A 16,968-nucleotide genomic window follows, 5' to 3' on the forward strand; every position below is an offset into this window, starting at 1 on the left:
AATTGAGAAACATGGTCTAAATCTAATCAATTCCACTCTGGATATCTGTACTTGCAATTCAACTACTCTGTAGGCAATTAGGTGAATTCAGCCAAGCACCTTTTGTACCTTTCTCTGTATACATCTGACAGGTACTCCAGTCCAATGGAGCAGTTTTCTCTTTAAAGACAACCTTCATCATCAACAATGCTCTTTTTCTAAACCAAGGGTTCTTTACTTTGGCTTTGAACCAGAAACACCTGTTCCGAACTCTTTAAGCACATGCAGATGCACAGGCCCCAATCTCAGAGGTCCCAATTCAGGTGGTAGGTGGCTGGAATGGAATTGTGGTCATGGCATATGGCCAGGTTTGAGGGACACTGTTCTAAGTAAGCTCTTCTCCAACACTACACGACTATTTAGGAAAAATCTTAGAAGAGCATACTAAATACTGAGATACACATCTTGCTACTCATCACCTTGTCACAGGATTCCAAGTAATCAGAAAATGAAATTTTATCTAATCATCTAATTATATAGAGCTATTTAGTTCTGTCTCCATGTCAGGACAACCATGAGAATACAAAACCTGAATTATTTATAATACTAATCAGTTCTGCTAATAGATGGGATAAAAGAAATATGTTTTACATATTAAGATAAAAATGGAAGACACTTTAAAAATGATACTAAGCAAAGGTAGTCATGCAGCACCAGAACCTGTCTCAAAGCCTTCCTAGTGAACATTCCAGTGTTCCTAGTCTGGAAACAGAAATGGGGATGAATGTTTGGATGAGGAAAAAGACTGGATCCTGACAACAAATCTTCCAGTTTGGGAGACCAAACACTCACAACACATGAAACAATCAAGCAGTTACAAAACAAAAGCTAATGAAAACTTTCCAGGGTCACAATTCTGGCTCAAGGCTGACCTGCTGTGGGACTGGACCTCACTGTCTTCATCCTCTTCATCAGGAATTGAGGGTTCATCTGCATGACTGCAGAGGCCTTTCTGACCCTCAAATTCTGTACGTCTGACTCTGCACAGGGCTGAACAATAGAGCCCAAATCTCCTATACACGCTGAAGTGTGTTTAAAATGAAGGAGAACAAATCATAGCAAAGCCTTTGTAAGGCATTGGATTTGAGTTAATTCTCAAAGTAAGTGTCAAGCATGAATTAGGCAAAAGAAAAAATCAAAGGAAAAATATAAAGGTTCTAAACGATCAATTAAATGCAATATGTCCTAGTCAGGAATGACTCTCTATCTTACATAATCAATAGCCATTTTTTGCTGTTTTTTAAATAAGAACGTGAATGGTAAGTAGCAGTCCTCTCCAATCTTGATTACTCCTGCTAAGGGAGAATGGAAAAGATTCAAGTAAACAGAACTTCCACTTAATCTAAAGTTCCATAATATTTTACCTAGCTGGCATTATCCAAATTTAAATCTTTGATAGTATCACTTAGACAGTTGGGGAACCAATAATTGAATGGTGATTAACAAGAAAGAAAAATTTAAGAGCCTTAAACAAACTGGATAATAATTTATGTAACATAAATATATATTTATATGATATATATGCCATACAACAGTCATACATTTGATGTGTAGTTGTCACATAAATTCATTTGTTGAAAGAAAAAAAATAATGAATTTTTACAATTACAGTACAGTTTAAGAAGTTTTCAAAGGACTTGAATGTATAGATTATTTGATCTTGGAACCATTAATGATGTAATAAGGATAAAGCAGTAGCTCAGTTTTACTGATGAGATAACAAAGTCACAGTCAGATAGTCAGTTGGAAATAAAATGATAAAATACAGAGATGAGATGGGAAGGATCTTGCAGCTCAGCTTATTTCATATCCCACTCAGCAGAGAAAGCTGGACTATAATATTCAGCCCTTCTCCAAAATTTTAAGGAATGGCACCTCACCAAGTAACACATTCTATCCTTGGTCATTTCAGTGCATGAGTAAGTTATTCTTTATTTTGAACATAAATCTGCCTTTGGGTAATCTATTACTCGTCTAGTTGTGTCCTTTGTAGGTACAAATGGCAAACTTAACCTTTTCTATGACACAACTGCTCAACTATTGAAGATGAATATTTTTTCCATCAATTTTCTAGTAAGCAAATATATTCTTCAATAGCTGGATTCTTTTTAACAAATAGAAGTAAGAGAAGTACCTAGGAATGTTGCTTCAGGATGAAATGAGCTTGTCAAAGTTATTACACCTAAGTGATCGAACTTTAAAACAGGTAAGTTCTGAACATGCCACAGTTTTCCAAGAAATAGGGATAAGATGTTCAGATATCTGAATTCTTCCAGATGAATAAACTAAATTCACAAATAAAAATAAATAAAACTAAATTCACATTAGGGTCTCTGGGACAGAAATGCTACTCCTAAGTTATTCTCTATACTAGAGTAGTGCTGAAGAGTACAGGGTCTGAAATCAGGGTGCCTAGACCACCACTAAGAATGTAGAGTTTGGGCAAGTTAATCTTTGTCAGACTCTTCATCTTTAAAATGGGAATAACAACAGTACTTACCTCATAAGGTGGATGGAGATATAAATGGAATCATGCCTAGAAGCAGAATAAGTATAGGCTACTCACGGCTACTATTATTACATCCATTTTTATGACAAAGAGCATCTTTTAAAAACCTGCTAAAAACAAATCACAGGGAGGCTGTTGAGGGAAGTATTCATCTAGTAATCCCTATATGAATAACAGCATAAATGAACTCTTTCCAGACGGAAAAGAAAATATTCTGCTTCCTCTGAAAATGTGTGCTATTTTCTTTTCCTAGTTGACAATATAATTCTAGAAAAAACATTGTTTTCTTTTTAACTCAAATTTATAAACAAAATTGAATAACTGAGTCTGACCCTGGAATCTACATCTGTACCTTCTGATTTTTTTCCTCAAGCTTAGATCTCCTAGGATATCCACCTTTTCCATTATTCTGTTTTAATCTTTTCTTTAAATGTACTCTCATAAGCCACCTCAATATTCTGCTGAACTAGGCAAGGTGTGTATAAGCTCACAAACCAATCATCAAATACATTTTCTACTTGTTATCCATATTTTATTACTTACTTAGTAAAAGAGTATATAAATGATGGTAGTTGGCAGAAATCTTTACAAAGCCTCATAAACTTAATCAGTATAAAATATATTTTACAAAAGGAATATAAGTAGCTCTCTTTCTCCATAAATTTGGAGATTTCTATATGTTAGGCCTCATATTCTTCAATTAAATATTTGATAATAATCTATGACAGATCATTTACAATCTGCAAAAAAAATACACTGCTATTGCTCAAAACTCTATACTTCCTTTCTCTGTAAACAAATTTGCTTTGAACAATTTTATTTTACTCTTCCATCCAAACACTAGCATTATTACAATCTATGTGCTTTCTAAATTCATGAAATCTTGAGTAATCTGACACTAAAAATCTCTGGAAAAATAAAAACCCTGCATCTGGATTTTCCAAGATGCTGAAAAATGTGAAAATTCTACAAATGTTCCCCAAATGTAACCTTTTAAAAACCAAAGATAAGGCAGTTTTCAGGAAGACCCAGAGGCTTTGGAATTTCACTTCTTTACTGATCCAAAAAAAAAAAAAAAAAAAAAAAACCCTTGAGTCTAATGACCTTTAAGGAACAAAGTAAAACTAACCTATTTGTCTAAAGTTCTAAAATGGATTAAATCTCAATGTCCAAAGCATTTTTAACAGATGATTGAGCATGTGCATAACGTTCCATAATTTCTTAAACACAAGAAAGTTATTACGCGATTACAGATACATTATAAATGTTTGTTGAATGAATTGAATGCTTCAATCAACTTAATTTAATTAATTCATTGCTACCAGTATTTTGAAAAGTGGTGAGAGTTCTAAGCAAGATTTAAAATGTATTACTTCGAAGGGCTTCTTATGAATTTAGAAGCTTAGGGTGTGATTAGATTCAAAAGAATGGGGGAGAAAAAGACATTGATTCTAATCAGTTTACAGATTTGGGGAAGAGGAAAACATACACAAGGAAGTCTAAAACAATTACAAAATGATAGGAACATGCAATTCAATATGAATTACAAAAACTGGTACAAAATGCACAGTAGTTTAAAATATATCCCAATAAATCAGGACTCTCAAAAAGCGAGGAGAGGAGGAGAAATTCTGCAACTTCCACTTTAAAAAAAGAAAAAAAAAAGGAAGGGAGGTTAGATAACAGCAATCTGATTCAGGGGACCAGAACACATTATCTCAGTCATCTTAATCATCAGTACTTTTTACACTGAAACTTAAGTTCCTTATGCTAGAATATATTTTCAGGATGACTGACCCACAGACATAGAAACTCCTACCTCCTTAAATCCAGGTTCAATTATGTTTACTCAGCCAATACATATGTTCATGTTAGAGCTAAACATTCATAGGCTCCTGGAATTTGGAGTTATGTTCTTCCTGGTCCTGGAACGACCTGATGACATGAATTTAAACAGAAATGTTCATCACCCAGCAGCCCAAAGAACAGCAAACCTCAAGGGTAGGGAAACAGACTTAGAAGAAACAACTACTCCACTTTAATTACTCAGAGACCTTCCTCACATTTGGCTAAAATCCACTTCCCTATCATTTTCTCTGTTTCATCATATATTGCCTTTGAAAAATCAAATCAAGTAAACAAATCAAACAAAACGAGGGTTCACCCTCATTCCACCTACAGCACTGTGTAAGAAAAATAGCTCATGTTCTTCCACCTTCCCTGTGCTAAATGACCTCCCTGTTTGATGGTTTTTCAGATGCTTTACATTTTATTCACTCTCAGGCAGGACAGTCTCCTGATCTTATCTAGAAAGCTATCTATCACAATAGAGTTTGTATAACTGGTGGCTGAAATCCAGACACCAACACTATGCAGCTCCCTTAATTAGCAGTCTATGTGCCTCATTCTACCATCTTACCCTTTAAACATGACAATACACCCATCTTTAGTCTTTCACAGGCCCATTCTTATAAGTGCTGCCATTCAAGAAGCTTTTCTGTTAACTCTCAGTTATTTGATCAGGAACACTTTCTCTGGCTCTCTGATTAAGCACAGAAACACTCCTTATTTGGTATTATTACCAGAATGACTGCCGGTGAAAATCAAAAGTAAATCAAAGGGGGTGCTTTAATCTATAAAGGTATATCAAAACTATGGAGTCTGAACTTGAAGTAAATAAATGAGAGGTTGGAGAGGATCATTTCCAATAGAGGTAAAAGCACAAATAAGAGAATGATAAGTGAATTAGGATTGTATTAAAATTGATTTCTTAAGACTTCAGAATGATAGATATGGATGTGGTGTGAAGTCAAGAGGTGTGTCCTTCTTAATTCTCATAAATGCCCAATCCAGAAACTTCTCATATAATTTAGAAGCCCAGCCTCACACTTTCTGGAATCTCTCCTCCCTGGTTCTGACTCTGCTAGCATTCTCTGGATTCTACTTTAAGCTCACCAGGCCGCTCTCCTTTCCTGACACAGTCTTTGCAATCTCATTAACTCCACATTTCAGTTCATCTAGCATGAGAATGTGTAGATCCACTCTCCTGGATAGATATATCCTATGGGACGGTACCATCTTTTAGCCACTGAAATTCTACCCTCCCTACAACTCATCATGGCTCTTTTCTCCCCGCCTGTTCCTCCAACTGTGACTTGCATCTCAGTTAAGGGTAGTTACAGAATCAGCATTGCCTGTAATCTCTATTTACCCCTTACTTCCTGTTCCACATTAATAACAGATCCTGCTACTAACAACTTCCAAATTTCTCCCAAATCTATTCTTTTGTTCCCATGTCCCCTGCCAGTGTCTCAATTTCTTTTCTCTCCAATCAGAATTAACTTTCACATCAGAAAGACTGAATATATTGCTCCTTAGATCAAGAATTACACTAATTTGCATGTTGATAGTTATTTCACATAGTGCATATTTTATGTTGTAAACTCCTGTGCCTTTCCTGTGCTTGATAATTTCACCTTGTATTTCAAAGACAAATAAACAGTAAAACCTTTCCAAAATCCTGCATGTTGCTTGGGTGATGAAAGAAAGAAGAACAGAGTAGGTCTATGTTCATAGAGACCCCAGACATCAGAAGCACATCTGTCAGGAAAAAGAGTAAGACTGCGCATTTGAGTAAAGAAAGGAAAGCGAGGGGGCTGTTCCTTCACACTCTGCCACCTAGCCTTGAGTGCCTGTCACGTACTCAACCACATCTTGCCTTATTTTTAGTACTCAACTCTGCACAATTTAAAAAAAAAAACTACAGACTGAGTATTCTTCAGCTGAGGTCACTAGCTGCTCAAGCCCAACAAAACTGACTCCTTCACATCCTGAGATTCTCTCCCAACCTCTACGTGTAATAGCTACAGAATAACACCAGTTCCTTGGCAATTGGCCATCAACTAATCTGTCACATGTTCTTGTTGTAACCTTGAACTGATATTTAAATAAGAGATTGCAATTTAATTTGGTAGGCATTCATATTTCATCCTCTCTCAACTAGTTTACAAATTCCTTATGGGCACAACATATATTATACATTCTTAATCTTCATAAGACTTTGTACATAGTAGATGTATATAGTAAACATGAAACATATTTAAAGACAGGGTTTTCCCTTTCAAATGTCTTAACTGGAAAATATTTGTGTTAGCATAAAAATTAATTTCAGACTTTATTCCTTGGACTACTAAAAAACCAGGCAGAAAGGCACATGTATATGAATCATCTTACTTCAGATCATGTGGGTGTGAATCTGAAAACAGAAGTAGACTGCAAGTAGAAACCACAAACAAAATTGAATTCATGTTACACTCTTTTCATAGTTCCTACTCAGTGAACCCAAAGTAATTAGAAGTTGAGCCTATAAAATGTAATTCATAACTCAATTTCAAAGACTTAAAGTTAAAAAGCTTTCCTCTTTCAGGACATGCATGCTAATGTGAAAAGAAATTATGAAGAGTTTAAGTAACTTTAGTAAAGTGTTACTGGCAAGACAGAGAGGGAGAAGAGAGAGAGCGATCTGAAACACTGACTCATATACAGCACTGAGAGAGAAGGGCTGCACCATCTTCAATCTGCTCCAGTGAATCACCAACATTAAACTACCCTGAATCTCTAGACAGTCAGAATCAGTCTGCCCTTAATAAAAACTGAATAAAGATTTGTAGAAGTAGCAACAGAAATCAGTTGATTTATCTTCTGCCATTATATAGGGGAATACTTACATTATCTCTGAAAAACAATTTGATTGAACTTTTCTGTTGTTTGTTATTGTTCTAAGTAATCTTCCATTTGAAATGGCATAACTTTAGATTGTGTCAATTTATGTTTCCTTATTTTCCCCCAATCTTTTATGACTATAAAAATATAATACTAGTAAAATAACTGCATTCTGTTATTAGGCCTTCTTTCCATGAAATCACCTCCACGAGATCCAGGAAACAGGGTTCAAAGAAACAGGAAAAGCCCTTACACACCCAAAAATTCCATGGCTTCCATAGCAGCCCTGTTAAGGTCACTGGATCGTATATATTAAATCCTTATCTATGGACTGACCAAACCAGCAAACAAGCATAATCTTTGCTCACCATAAATCTTAGACTGCCATTTGCATTCTTGGGCTCTCTGGCTCCCTTACCCAGCCTGGAAAGCAAGGTCAGTTACTATAAACAGGGTCTTCCCACACATGCGCGATATTCATCCTTTGTCCTCACATTGTTTCCACCCTGCCAACCTCCAACCCTGTGCTAATTCCAAAATCCATCCTCTCTGCTTCTATTCCCAAGCTCCCATGTGCTGTTTCTGAGAATGGCAATCAACCAAGCCAACCCATATCCACTGGAATTCATGCCATTCATTCTTAGTTAAGCCCTGAGTGTTACTAAGCAGCCCTGTTTGCCCCCAATTGACTCCCTCTTAAATTCGCCACTCTTCCAAATCTTTTCCACATCTCTAGCCTCTCCACTCATCCTAATCTCCCTTGCTCTCAGGAAATGTTACCATCTCCTTCACTAAGAAGATAGAGGCCTTCTTCATAGTCTCTTTCTCTTTTTAGATCAGATTTTTTTCTAGATCATCACCAATCGCTTTCTCCCAGCACCATCTCAAAGGGAAACATCCCCGCTTTCCAAAGACTGGTAAGAATTCCTTCAAGAATCGTACTCTTTCCATTACAAAAACCCACAGCTGGGCTGGAGCTGTAGCTCAGTGGCAGAGCTCTTACCTGCGCCTGTGAGGCACTGGGTTAGATCCTCAGCACCACGTACAAATAAATGAATAAAATAAAATAAAATAAAAATATTTTTTAAAGTTACAAAAAAAGGAAAAACTCGGAGTGCCATCCTTCCACCCCTCTCCCTGTCACCTTTGGTCTACCTTCAGATCCCCTGGCTTTCTTCCCATTTGTGTGTAGGGAGAGTGTTCACTCCACCCATCCAACAGAAGCCTTCCTAACACCTGTTTCTTTTGAACAATGACAACTTTTCTTATATTCCATAAACACCAAATATCCAAGACTTCTGTGAGGAATCATTGGGAACTCTTTTTATGGTTTTGTTGTTGTCGTTTGGCTATTCCTTCCTAAAGCATAGCCATTCCCAAACTTCAGTCTTCAGTCTTCTCCCTCACTCTGGTGCCCACTCATCAGCTCCCTGGTGGTAAATTCTTGCCTTACCCTCACCACTGTCCTTCTTACAAATCCTCATTTCCACCTGTCTATTGGCCCTCATGGCTAAGGATAAGTTCCCTGAAATCAACCTAATCAAAAGACTCAAGTGGGGTGCAGTGATGCACACCTGTAATCCCAGAAGCTCGGGAGGCTGAGGCAGGTGGATTGCAAGTTCAAAGCCAGCCTCAGCAATTTAGTGAGGTCTTAAGCAACTCAGCAAGACCCTGTCTCTAATAAATATAAAAGAGGTCTGGGGATGTGGTTCCATGGTTGAGCAACCCAGTACAAAAATAAATAAAAAATAAAAAATAAAGATTCAACAGCTCCTTCTCTGTTTCCACTCAGGCTACAAAGCAAACTGACACATTACCTTACATTTCTATCTGCCCACCATCTCCCATATTAAATATTTTACCCAATGATATCAAGTCAGTTCATCAAAGTGTGAGCAATGTGAATCTCAGGCAATTCAAAGATGATCAAGTAAAAACTGATGCCCAAAGAGGCCCTTGAAACTGGCTAGAGCTCTATGCTGCTCCTGCTGTTGTTCCTAAATTCATTTCCTCAGTTCTACTCTGACTGGTGCTGCCCTAGGTCCTCTACTTTTTTGTCAGTCCACTGTAATGGCCTTCTTGATGATTGCCATTTCTAATCTTGCCCCTTCCTCCAACTGCCACCAGATTTGTTTTCCTAAAAACACATATCAGGTCTTGAACTTCCCCCTTCTCAAGAAACTTCAATGGCTCACCACTGCCAACAAGAGAAATGTTGCTTTATACATTAAAAAATACCAGCTCCTCTGTTTCCTGAAACTGATGTTTTCCCTATCTTTGCTTTCATTCTCTGCTCCTCCATATGGACCATAAAATGTTCTTAGTGCAGTACCTGACATTTCAAGTCTTGCTTTCTACCATCCATCTCCACGGGGCTGTCCTACAACCAGCCTAATTCGAGTTAAAACTTCTCCCAGAGGCTCTTCTAAATCCCAAAGCACTAAAGGTGCTTTTTCTCTCCCAAGTACTACCATCGCACTTTTTTGCCTCTATTTTAGTACCTGTTCCTACACAAGCCAGCTACAGGCTCAGGTCGCACTGTGTTACCTCTTAGAATGTTTCTGTACAGTCCTCACTCTGACAGCTCAACTCTCCAAATGCGTTCTTAAATGTAACTCCTTCCTTCCTTCCTATCTTCCACCCCACCTTGCTCCCTTCACCTATTAGTTTTTTTCCTAGTTACATTCGTCTCTTCTTCACGCGATTCTTTTCTTCAGGAATGAATTTGCCACTCTGATAAACCTTCCACTTCTAGAACTAAACTTATAAAGTGAACATTAGTTCCTTGACAAATAAAAAAAGTTGTAAGGTGCTTGAAAATGGTCCGAATCCTCTTCCAAATCCAGACAAGTCTCCCTCCATTTTTCTAATTAAGCCTGTCCTTTTTCAATCACTCATATTCAAAAGTGTTTTAAACCAGCTTCTGTTCAGTTTAATTTTGTTCCTGGTTATTTATACGTGGCTGTCAGTATTGCAATACTAATTTCTCTGGGATTTACCATTATAAGCATAAAAATTTAATAAAATTTAATTCCAACAATCTTTTGAGATTTATTATGGAGCTAAATATAATTTATCACTGTTTCTATGAGAAAGCATAATCCAGGTTCCAAAAGTCCAAATTGCAAATGAACACAACTCAGGTGAATATTGAGGACTGTCACATGCTGAGATCTCCAAAGCATAGGATATAGCAGGACAAGAATATCTACTGAGGTGGTGAAAGAAAGTACTAAAATCTCATTTATTATCTCATGATTTTTAACTTTGACTTTGTGTTTCTCATGTTCAAAATATATTTTATTTTAGTACATATTGTTTTGAAAAGAAATGGCTTTTTGAGGATGAATTCTCAGAACTACTTTGAGGATGAAATGGGATATATAGCAAAATTTTTGGAGAGAATCAGCAGAGAGTTTACTTGGAGTGATACAATTTAAATTTTGAAAGATGAAAAGGGAATTGTTTTAGAACTTTTGAAAGACTTTCCCCTCCAAAAAATAAAAATAAAAGGATTATTCTGTTCATAAAATTCATCAATACATGTCTTTTTACAATTATTTGCCTCCAAATTAGCAATTCTCAACCAGAATTAGGGAACTCCTGGGGTTCAAATGCAGATTCTTTGGTCTCACACCCCTAGAGAATCTGATTTTGTAAGGCCAGAGTAAAGCAAAAGATGTCTGTAGACAGAGAAAGAAAGAGAAAGAGACAGGAGAGCAGGATTTCTCCAGCTGGGCACTGTTCACTGATGACATTTGGGGCCAGATCATTCTTGGATGTGGGATTGTCCTAGCCCATGCCTTGAAGGATGTTGAGCAGCATTCCTGGTCCCTACTTACTAGGAACACACACCAGAACCCATCAGGACTACTAGACTGTGTCTCCAGAGAGAGGCAGATGTCTCCTGGAGGGCAAAATCTTCCCCAGCTGAGGACCAGGGATAGAAGCTGTCCAAAGACGGCACATTTTGGGAAACGCCATCTTGAAAAGGATAAAACAATATGACAAAAGTAGAATAATACTGATGTGCATAAGCATACATTATATAAATTGAAATAAACAGGCTTCCCAAAAAGGAAATCTGATTAGCCACTATAAACTCCTGACAACTCAGTTAAGCTTCTAAGTCAAAGCTCTTCTTATGTAATTTCAACTTGAAGATTCTCTCCCTAGCTTCTATTTTAGATTATTTTTAATTAACTTCACTGGCATTTTGCATCCTGCTATGAAAAGTCCGCCTAATAGTCTCAGAGGACTCTCCCAAGAGAGAAGAGTGCATTAAATCACACATTATCACATTAAAGTATATTCCAGCACTCAGAGTCCAACAGTCTACATCTTAGCAAATGCGATGTGGTGGGGGCGGGGACAGAAACAGGCTCAAGTGATTCACAATATCCAAAGCCTATTAACTGTGATGCATCTACCCCAGATGAAAAAGTTGTATTGATTCTCTACTTCACCACATTCATCATAATGACACATATTTTATAATGTGTGCTTCCACCTGATTTCTTGCTACTGTGTGTGGGACCTTGGGCAAGTCACTTAAATACTTTGGATGTCCTTTCCTTCACCTAAAAAATGAACACATTCTACTAAATTATTTCTAAAGATCCCTCCAGTTGTAAGTCACAAATGTATGAATGAAGCAAGTAATTACAAGTCTCTTCAACTATATGATTTCTAGTAACTATTGCACCAATGCACACTTAGATTTTCAATGTTGTTTGATAACACAATGAATTTTAAAGTATTTCTCAAAAAAGAAAAAAAATTGGAGGAACTGCCTATAGCAGACCCATTCTGTCTTAGAATTCAGTGTGGCCCAAATTGTTCTTCACCTATCAAGGCATTTGAACTGAAGCTTCACATAAGAAGGCAGCTCAATATTTCAAAAGTCAGTTATAAGGCAGGTGTGGTGGTGCAAACCTATAATCCCAGCAGCTCTGTAGGCTGAGATAGGAGGATCACAAGTTCAAAGCCAGCCTCAACATCTTAGCAAAGCACTAAGCAACTTAATGAGACCCTGTCTCAAAATTTAAAAAAGGTGGGTATGTGGGTTAGTGGTTAAGCACCCCTGGGTTCAACCCATGTTACCCAAAAAAAAAAAAAAAAAAAAAAAAACCAAAAAGCAAAAATACTTAGTCATAAAAAGGGAAATCATTTTAAATCTCCTGTTTGCTTTCTATTTTCAGTAATACAGATAACAAATCAGCTCCTGACAGGTCACATAGCCTATAGTTGTAGTTGTTTGGTTTGACCTGCACAAAAATTAGACTTAATTAGTTTGCAAGTTTTAGAAATGGAGAGATGATACATAAAAAATCCAACTTCCAATATCTCCTGAAATATCAGAAGTTATTAATTTACATGGCAATGATTGGTTAGAACTAAGGAGTACGGCCTCCTGGCCCATGAGCTCTCCAGTCCCCCGAAATCCCACGACTTCCTATTGTCTGACACCTGTCCCGGTTCCCTCTTACAGCCTGGAGCATGTGAGCTCATGTCCCTGCTCTATAACAATTTTTGAAATACACAGGGGAGATTTCCATGCTTTCTAATGCTTTCTGAGCAATAGCAAATCTTTCAGAAACAAAACAAAAAGGTGGAACATTTTAAGAAACAGAGTTTTGCTCTCAAAAAGGAAAACTTTTCTAACTCCTAAGTCTGAAAAAGTAGGAGCTACACTGTAGGATTCTCAACACCCACCTGAAAGGACATAGAATGGAATCCTTTATTTGTTGGGGAGTGCAGACTTGTAGATCCCTAAATTTCCAATTTTAAGGCCCTAAGTCTTGGGGTATAATATGGATAGCTCTTTGTAAAATACTGGATATGTAGAAGCCAACTATGTTTACGTTCATACTTTGCACATTTGTTTAATTTTTCATGGAAAGATAGTTCATGTCCTTCATGAAATGACATTTTCTGTTAACTTTCTTAAAACATTCAGTTTTTCTCACTGACTTTAATGTATAGAATTTTTGAATTAAGTTTGAATTAACTAAGCATCAACTTCCTACAAGAGCATTATCAAACTGTTCTTTAGAAAGGATGATACTTCAAGGACAAAGAAGAAGCTAAGAAGAACTTGAGGAAAAGCCTAAGAGGCAAGTGGATTTCAAGAAAAGTTTCACAAATGTCTTTACCAACCTGATGCTGGGAAACTATATCTTGAAGCTTTTTCCTACCTACTCACTCCAAAATAAATTTTTTTAAATACACCTTATGGAAATCTACCTGTTCAAAATACAATTGTTTAGTAGATATTGAAGATTTTCTTTTTTAAAACATCAACCTTACATCTATAATTAAATAGATCTCTATTTTTAAAAGTTTTCACATTAAACTAATAGTAATAATTATTTTTTTAAAAAAGGCAGTGTACAATAATGTTCCTGAAGTTCAGGTGATTTTCAAGTACAATATGTTGCAAGTTTCCAGTCTAAGAGACTGTGTGCTGTGTGGAGCAAAGGTTCTACCTCAGGCCTTTGAGATGCCCTGCCTCTTAAAGTCAGATCATGTGACACCAGACAGTTTTGCATAACACAGGTGCATTAAGTATTACTGCAGATTCTTCCAGCTGATTTTTAAAATGCATACTATTAAAGTTGGATATGGCACATATTAACTATTTCCAAATCAAATTGTTTTCCTTGGGTGTTTGATGTTGATTTTTGACATAAGCATTGTTTAACAATAGTGATTAACAGCTCAAGTGGGAGCATAAACAGCCCATCAATGAGTAGATATGACTACTGAGGGCATGCCTAATGACAGGAAAATGATTGTGTTGACAATACAATGTGTAGAACATGGGCTGCTTCTGGGAAAACATATGTTTATCATTCGAGTTCTCTGCTTTTCTGCAGCTAATCATTTTTATTTTCTCTGTTTAGAAAGAATGAGTCACTCTTTCAAAGCAAAATGATAAACGTAATTCAATTTAACAGCCCTGGATGCCAGAACATTTTAATTTAACCATGGATGTTTGCTGCTTTTATCTACTGTGGCTTGAATATTAACTTCTTCTTTTCCATTTTTTGCTACTTAAAAAAAAAAAAAACAACAACAAGAAGCTCATTACATTATTATGGGGGCAGGGGCTAGCTATCAGATATGCTTAAAGTCAAGAGTATACAGTATGTTTTTGAGTCCCTGAAAATTATTTAGTGCTTATCAGTCTCAGAACCCTTTACATTGGAACGTCCTCAGAGAAAAATGTAAAAGAAATGTAAAACCCTTGCTCTGTCACCAATGAAAACCTTAGGCATATTACCTTTAAGAGAAGAAAGATGTCGTCTAACTTGCTTAAAAGCTTGTTATGGAAGTTTCTCAGAAACAGGAGTGTTTCCCCTTTGGAAGAACACAAAGGAGCTAATTCATTCTTGGAAAAGGTTTCGTTTAAAAACTTGTTTATTTCAAAACAAAACAATTATTGAAAACATACGCAGGAGTCATTCCAAAGTAATTGGTCACAGAAACCTGGATTATCAACCGGGTTGAGGAGTAGCCCACAAGAAACAGATGAGAAGGAGAGCGCATGCTTGTTCGGGAGCTGGAGGCCATCCTGAGTCTGAGGACACCAGGACTGGGAACACCTAGAGAAGTGCTTCACAGCCCACACCTCTGAGTCTTAGGCCCAGAAATGCATATGCTTAAGGAAGGCAAGCAATCCTGTCATCCTGTTTCTCCGCAACCAAAGGAAAGGGGAGTGGAGGGACCAGCCGATCCCGCCCTCCTATCCGGTTGTTGATCTAGGGCAAGAATCCTGGGCGAACTCGCTCGAATAACGCGAACTGTGCAAAAGTTCACAACTACGAGATGCGAATCGGTCCTCAGAGCACCAAACCACCACCCACCAGAACACGGGGGACCTAACTTTCAAATGCAACAATGAAAAGGAAGCTCACAACTTGCGAGCGCGCACTCACCCTGGGCCGGGGAGCCCAGCCGGCCGCCGCCCGCCTCGGCCGCGCGCTGCGGCCCCGCGGGCCCGGGAGCCAGGGCTTCGCCCGCGCAGGACATGGGCCGCTGCACCGAGCCCGCCGCGCCGCAGCCTAGCTCGCCGCCCCGCGGGGCGCACGGAGGAAGGCCTGCTAGGTGTTGAGTGCAGGGAACTGACTGCTTCTGGCGGAAAAAAAAAAAAAGAAGAAGAAAAAAAATGTTTTTAGAGAAGAGCACACTCCGCCTGCGGGACATTCCCTCCCCCTCCGCTTCCCTCCCTCAAACTCCACCCCGGGGAAGTTTTGATTTGAAACCAGCGAGGAAAACTGTTCAGAGTGCGAGTGACAGCGGCGGAGTCCGGGGGGTGACTAGGTGCTGTAGGAAGAGAGATCGGGCAGGGGAGAAGCTGGGGGACCGGGTCAGACCCCTCCTGGTCCCGGCCACAGACCACCACCTACCTCGGCATCCCCCCCGTGCTCAAAGCCCCTTCCTCCGACTCCTCTTCCGCCCCGGAAAGTTAGCGAGGCTCCGGCAGCGGCCGCATCTCGCCCCGGTGGCCTGACGACAGCGGCTGCCGCCCCTGCGCGTCCCTCCCGCCTCCCTAGGGCTCAGCCCAGACGTCGCAGTGGCGGCAACTGCGGCAGCAGCGGCGGCTCTGACTTCGCGCACTCCGCCCCCTCTTTCCAGCCAGCTCACTCTGGCCAGCTCCTCTCCGACGAGGACTTTTGCCCCCCTCTGTCTCTCTTTCCCCCCTTCCACCACTCCTACACTCCTCAAACACTTCTCCCTCTGTTGCTCCTTTTCATCACATCCGGATCGGGGAGGCCTCGAACTCTTGGCAGCGGGCCCCGGGATCTGCCGCGCGCTCCCTCGCGCCCGGAGCTGTCTGGGTCAGGAGGCCAAAGACGGACAGGGCTGGCGCGTGCTCCTCACTCCAGCGCTGGGCCCACCCGGTACTGGGAAATAGGAGACAGTGAGCAGTTTTCTGACTGCCCAGTCGTTCCCCCTACTCTGCCGGGAATGTCACCCCTACGCTTCGTTTCAATCCTGACCCCAGACCGACAATCTATAGGAATGCCCCGAGGGAAGTAGAAATCTTTAAGATGGACAAGGGAAAACGGGGTAGGGGTCCACATATCTGACTTTCCTGGTGGGATAGGGAACGCATGAATTTGAAATCTTGGCTCCAGTTGAGCGTTTGATGTTAGCCTTATTTTTCATTTTGCTCAAACAGGACCCATGAACAGGTAAAACCAGTTAGGATTGCATGATTCCAGTGGAGACATCTAGTCGAGCAAGATGACAACCCTTGAGGACGCCCTAGCAGGTCCCCAGTCTGACCAATTGCAGAACACGTTCCTCACTGGACCGCTGGCATCTTGTGGGGAGATAACACTAGTGGTAAAGTAAAATACTCATCAACTCTCCATTTGTCAATGAAACGTTCTGATGGTAGCTTTATCCCATGAGCCAATAATAACAAGTGTAAAGTAATTTGCAGATATAAAGTACTTGAATAATATATTCAGATAACTTTTGCTCTTTATTTCATTGTGAGAGAAATGCAAATTTCAGTTTACAAAACCTCGACTGAACTCAATTCAGTTTTTAACTCTAAGACTAGAGAGGAATCAGCAATGTTACCAAAATTGAAGAAAATGTACATTTGATTCACCTTCTTTCTATATATATCACGAATAGTAAGCATCCCAGGAATTTTATTTCTTCAAAAAAAACATTGAACT

At 39.0% G+C, this 16,968-nt stretch overlaps 1 protein-coding gene across 1 annotated transcript in view; it reads right to left on the minus strand.

Annotated features, from left to right (window-relative positions):
- Mdfic (MyoD family inhibitor domain containing) overlaps window positions 1-16,359 on the minus strand; it is an 82,987-nt gene extending 66,628 nt beyond the window's left edge. The window contains 6 exon segments of the mRNA XM_053743436.1: window positions 15,211-15,326; window positions 15,328-15,406; window positions 15,682-15,768; window positions 15,771-15,813; window positions 15,815-16,109; window positions 16,157-16,359. Of these exon segments, the coding sequence (XP_053599411.1) occupies window positions 15,211-15,326; window positions 15,328-15,406; window positions 15,682-15,768; window positions 15,771-15,813; window positions 15,815-16,109; window positions 16,157-16,359 (823 nt within the window).
- Between the last annotated feature and the right edge of the window lie 609 nt (window positions 16,360-16,968).

Source organism: Sciurus carolinensis, chromosome 8 (genome assembly GCF_902686445.1).
Source record: "Sciurus carolinensis chromosome 8, mSciCar1.2, whole genome shotgun sequence".
NCBI classification, from domain to species: Eukaryota; Metazoa; Chordata; class Mammalia; order Rodentia; family Sciuridae; genus Sciurus; species Sciurus carolinensis.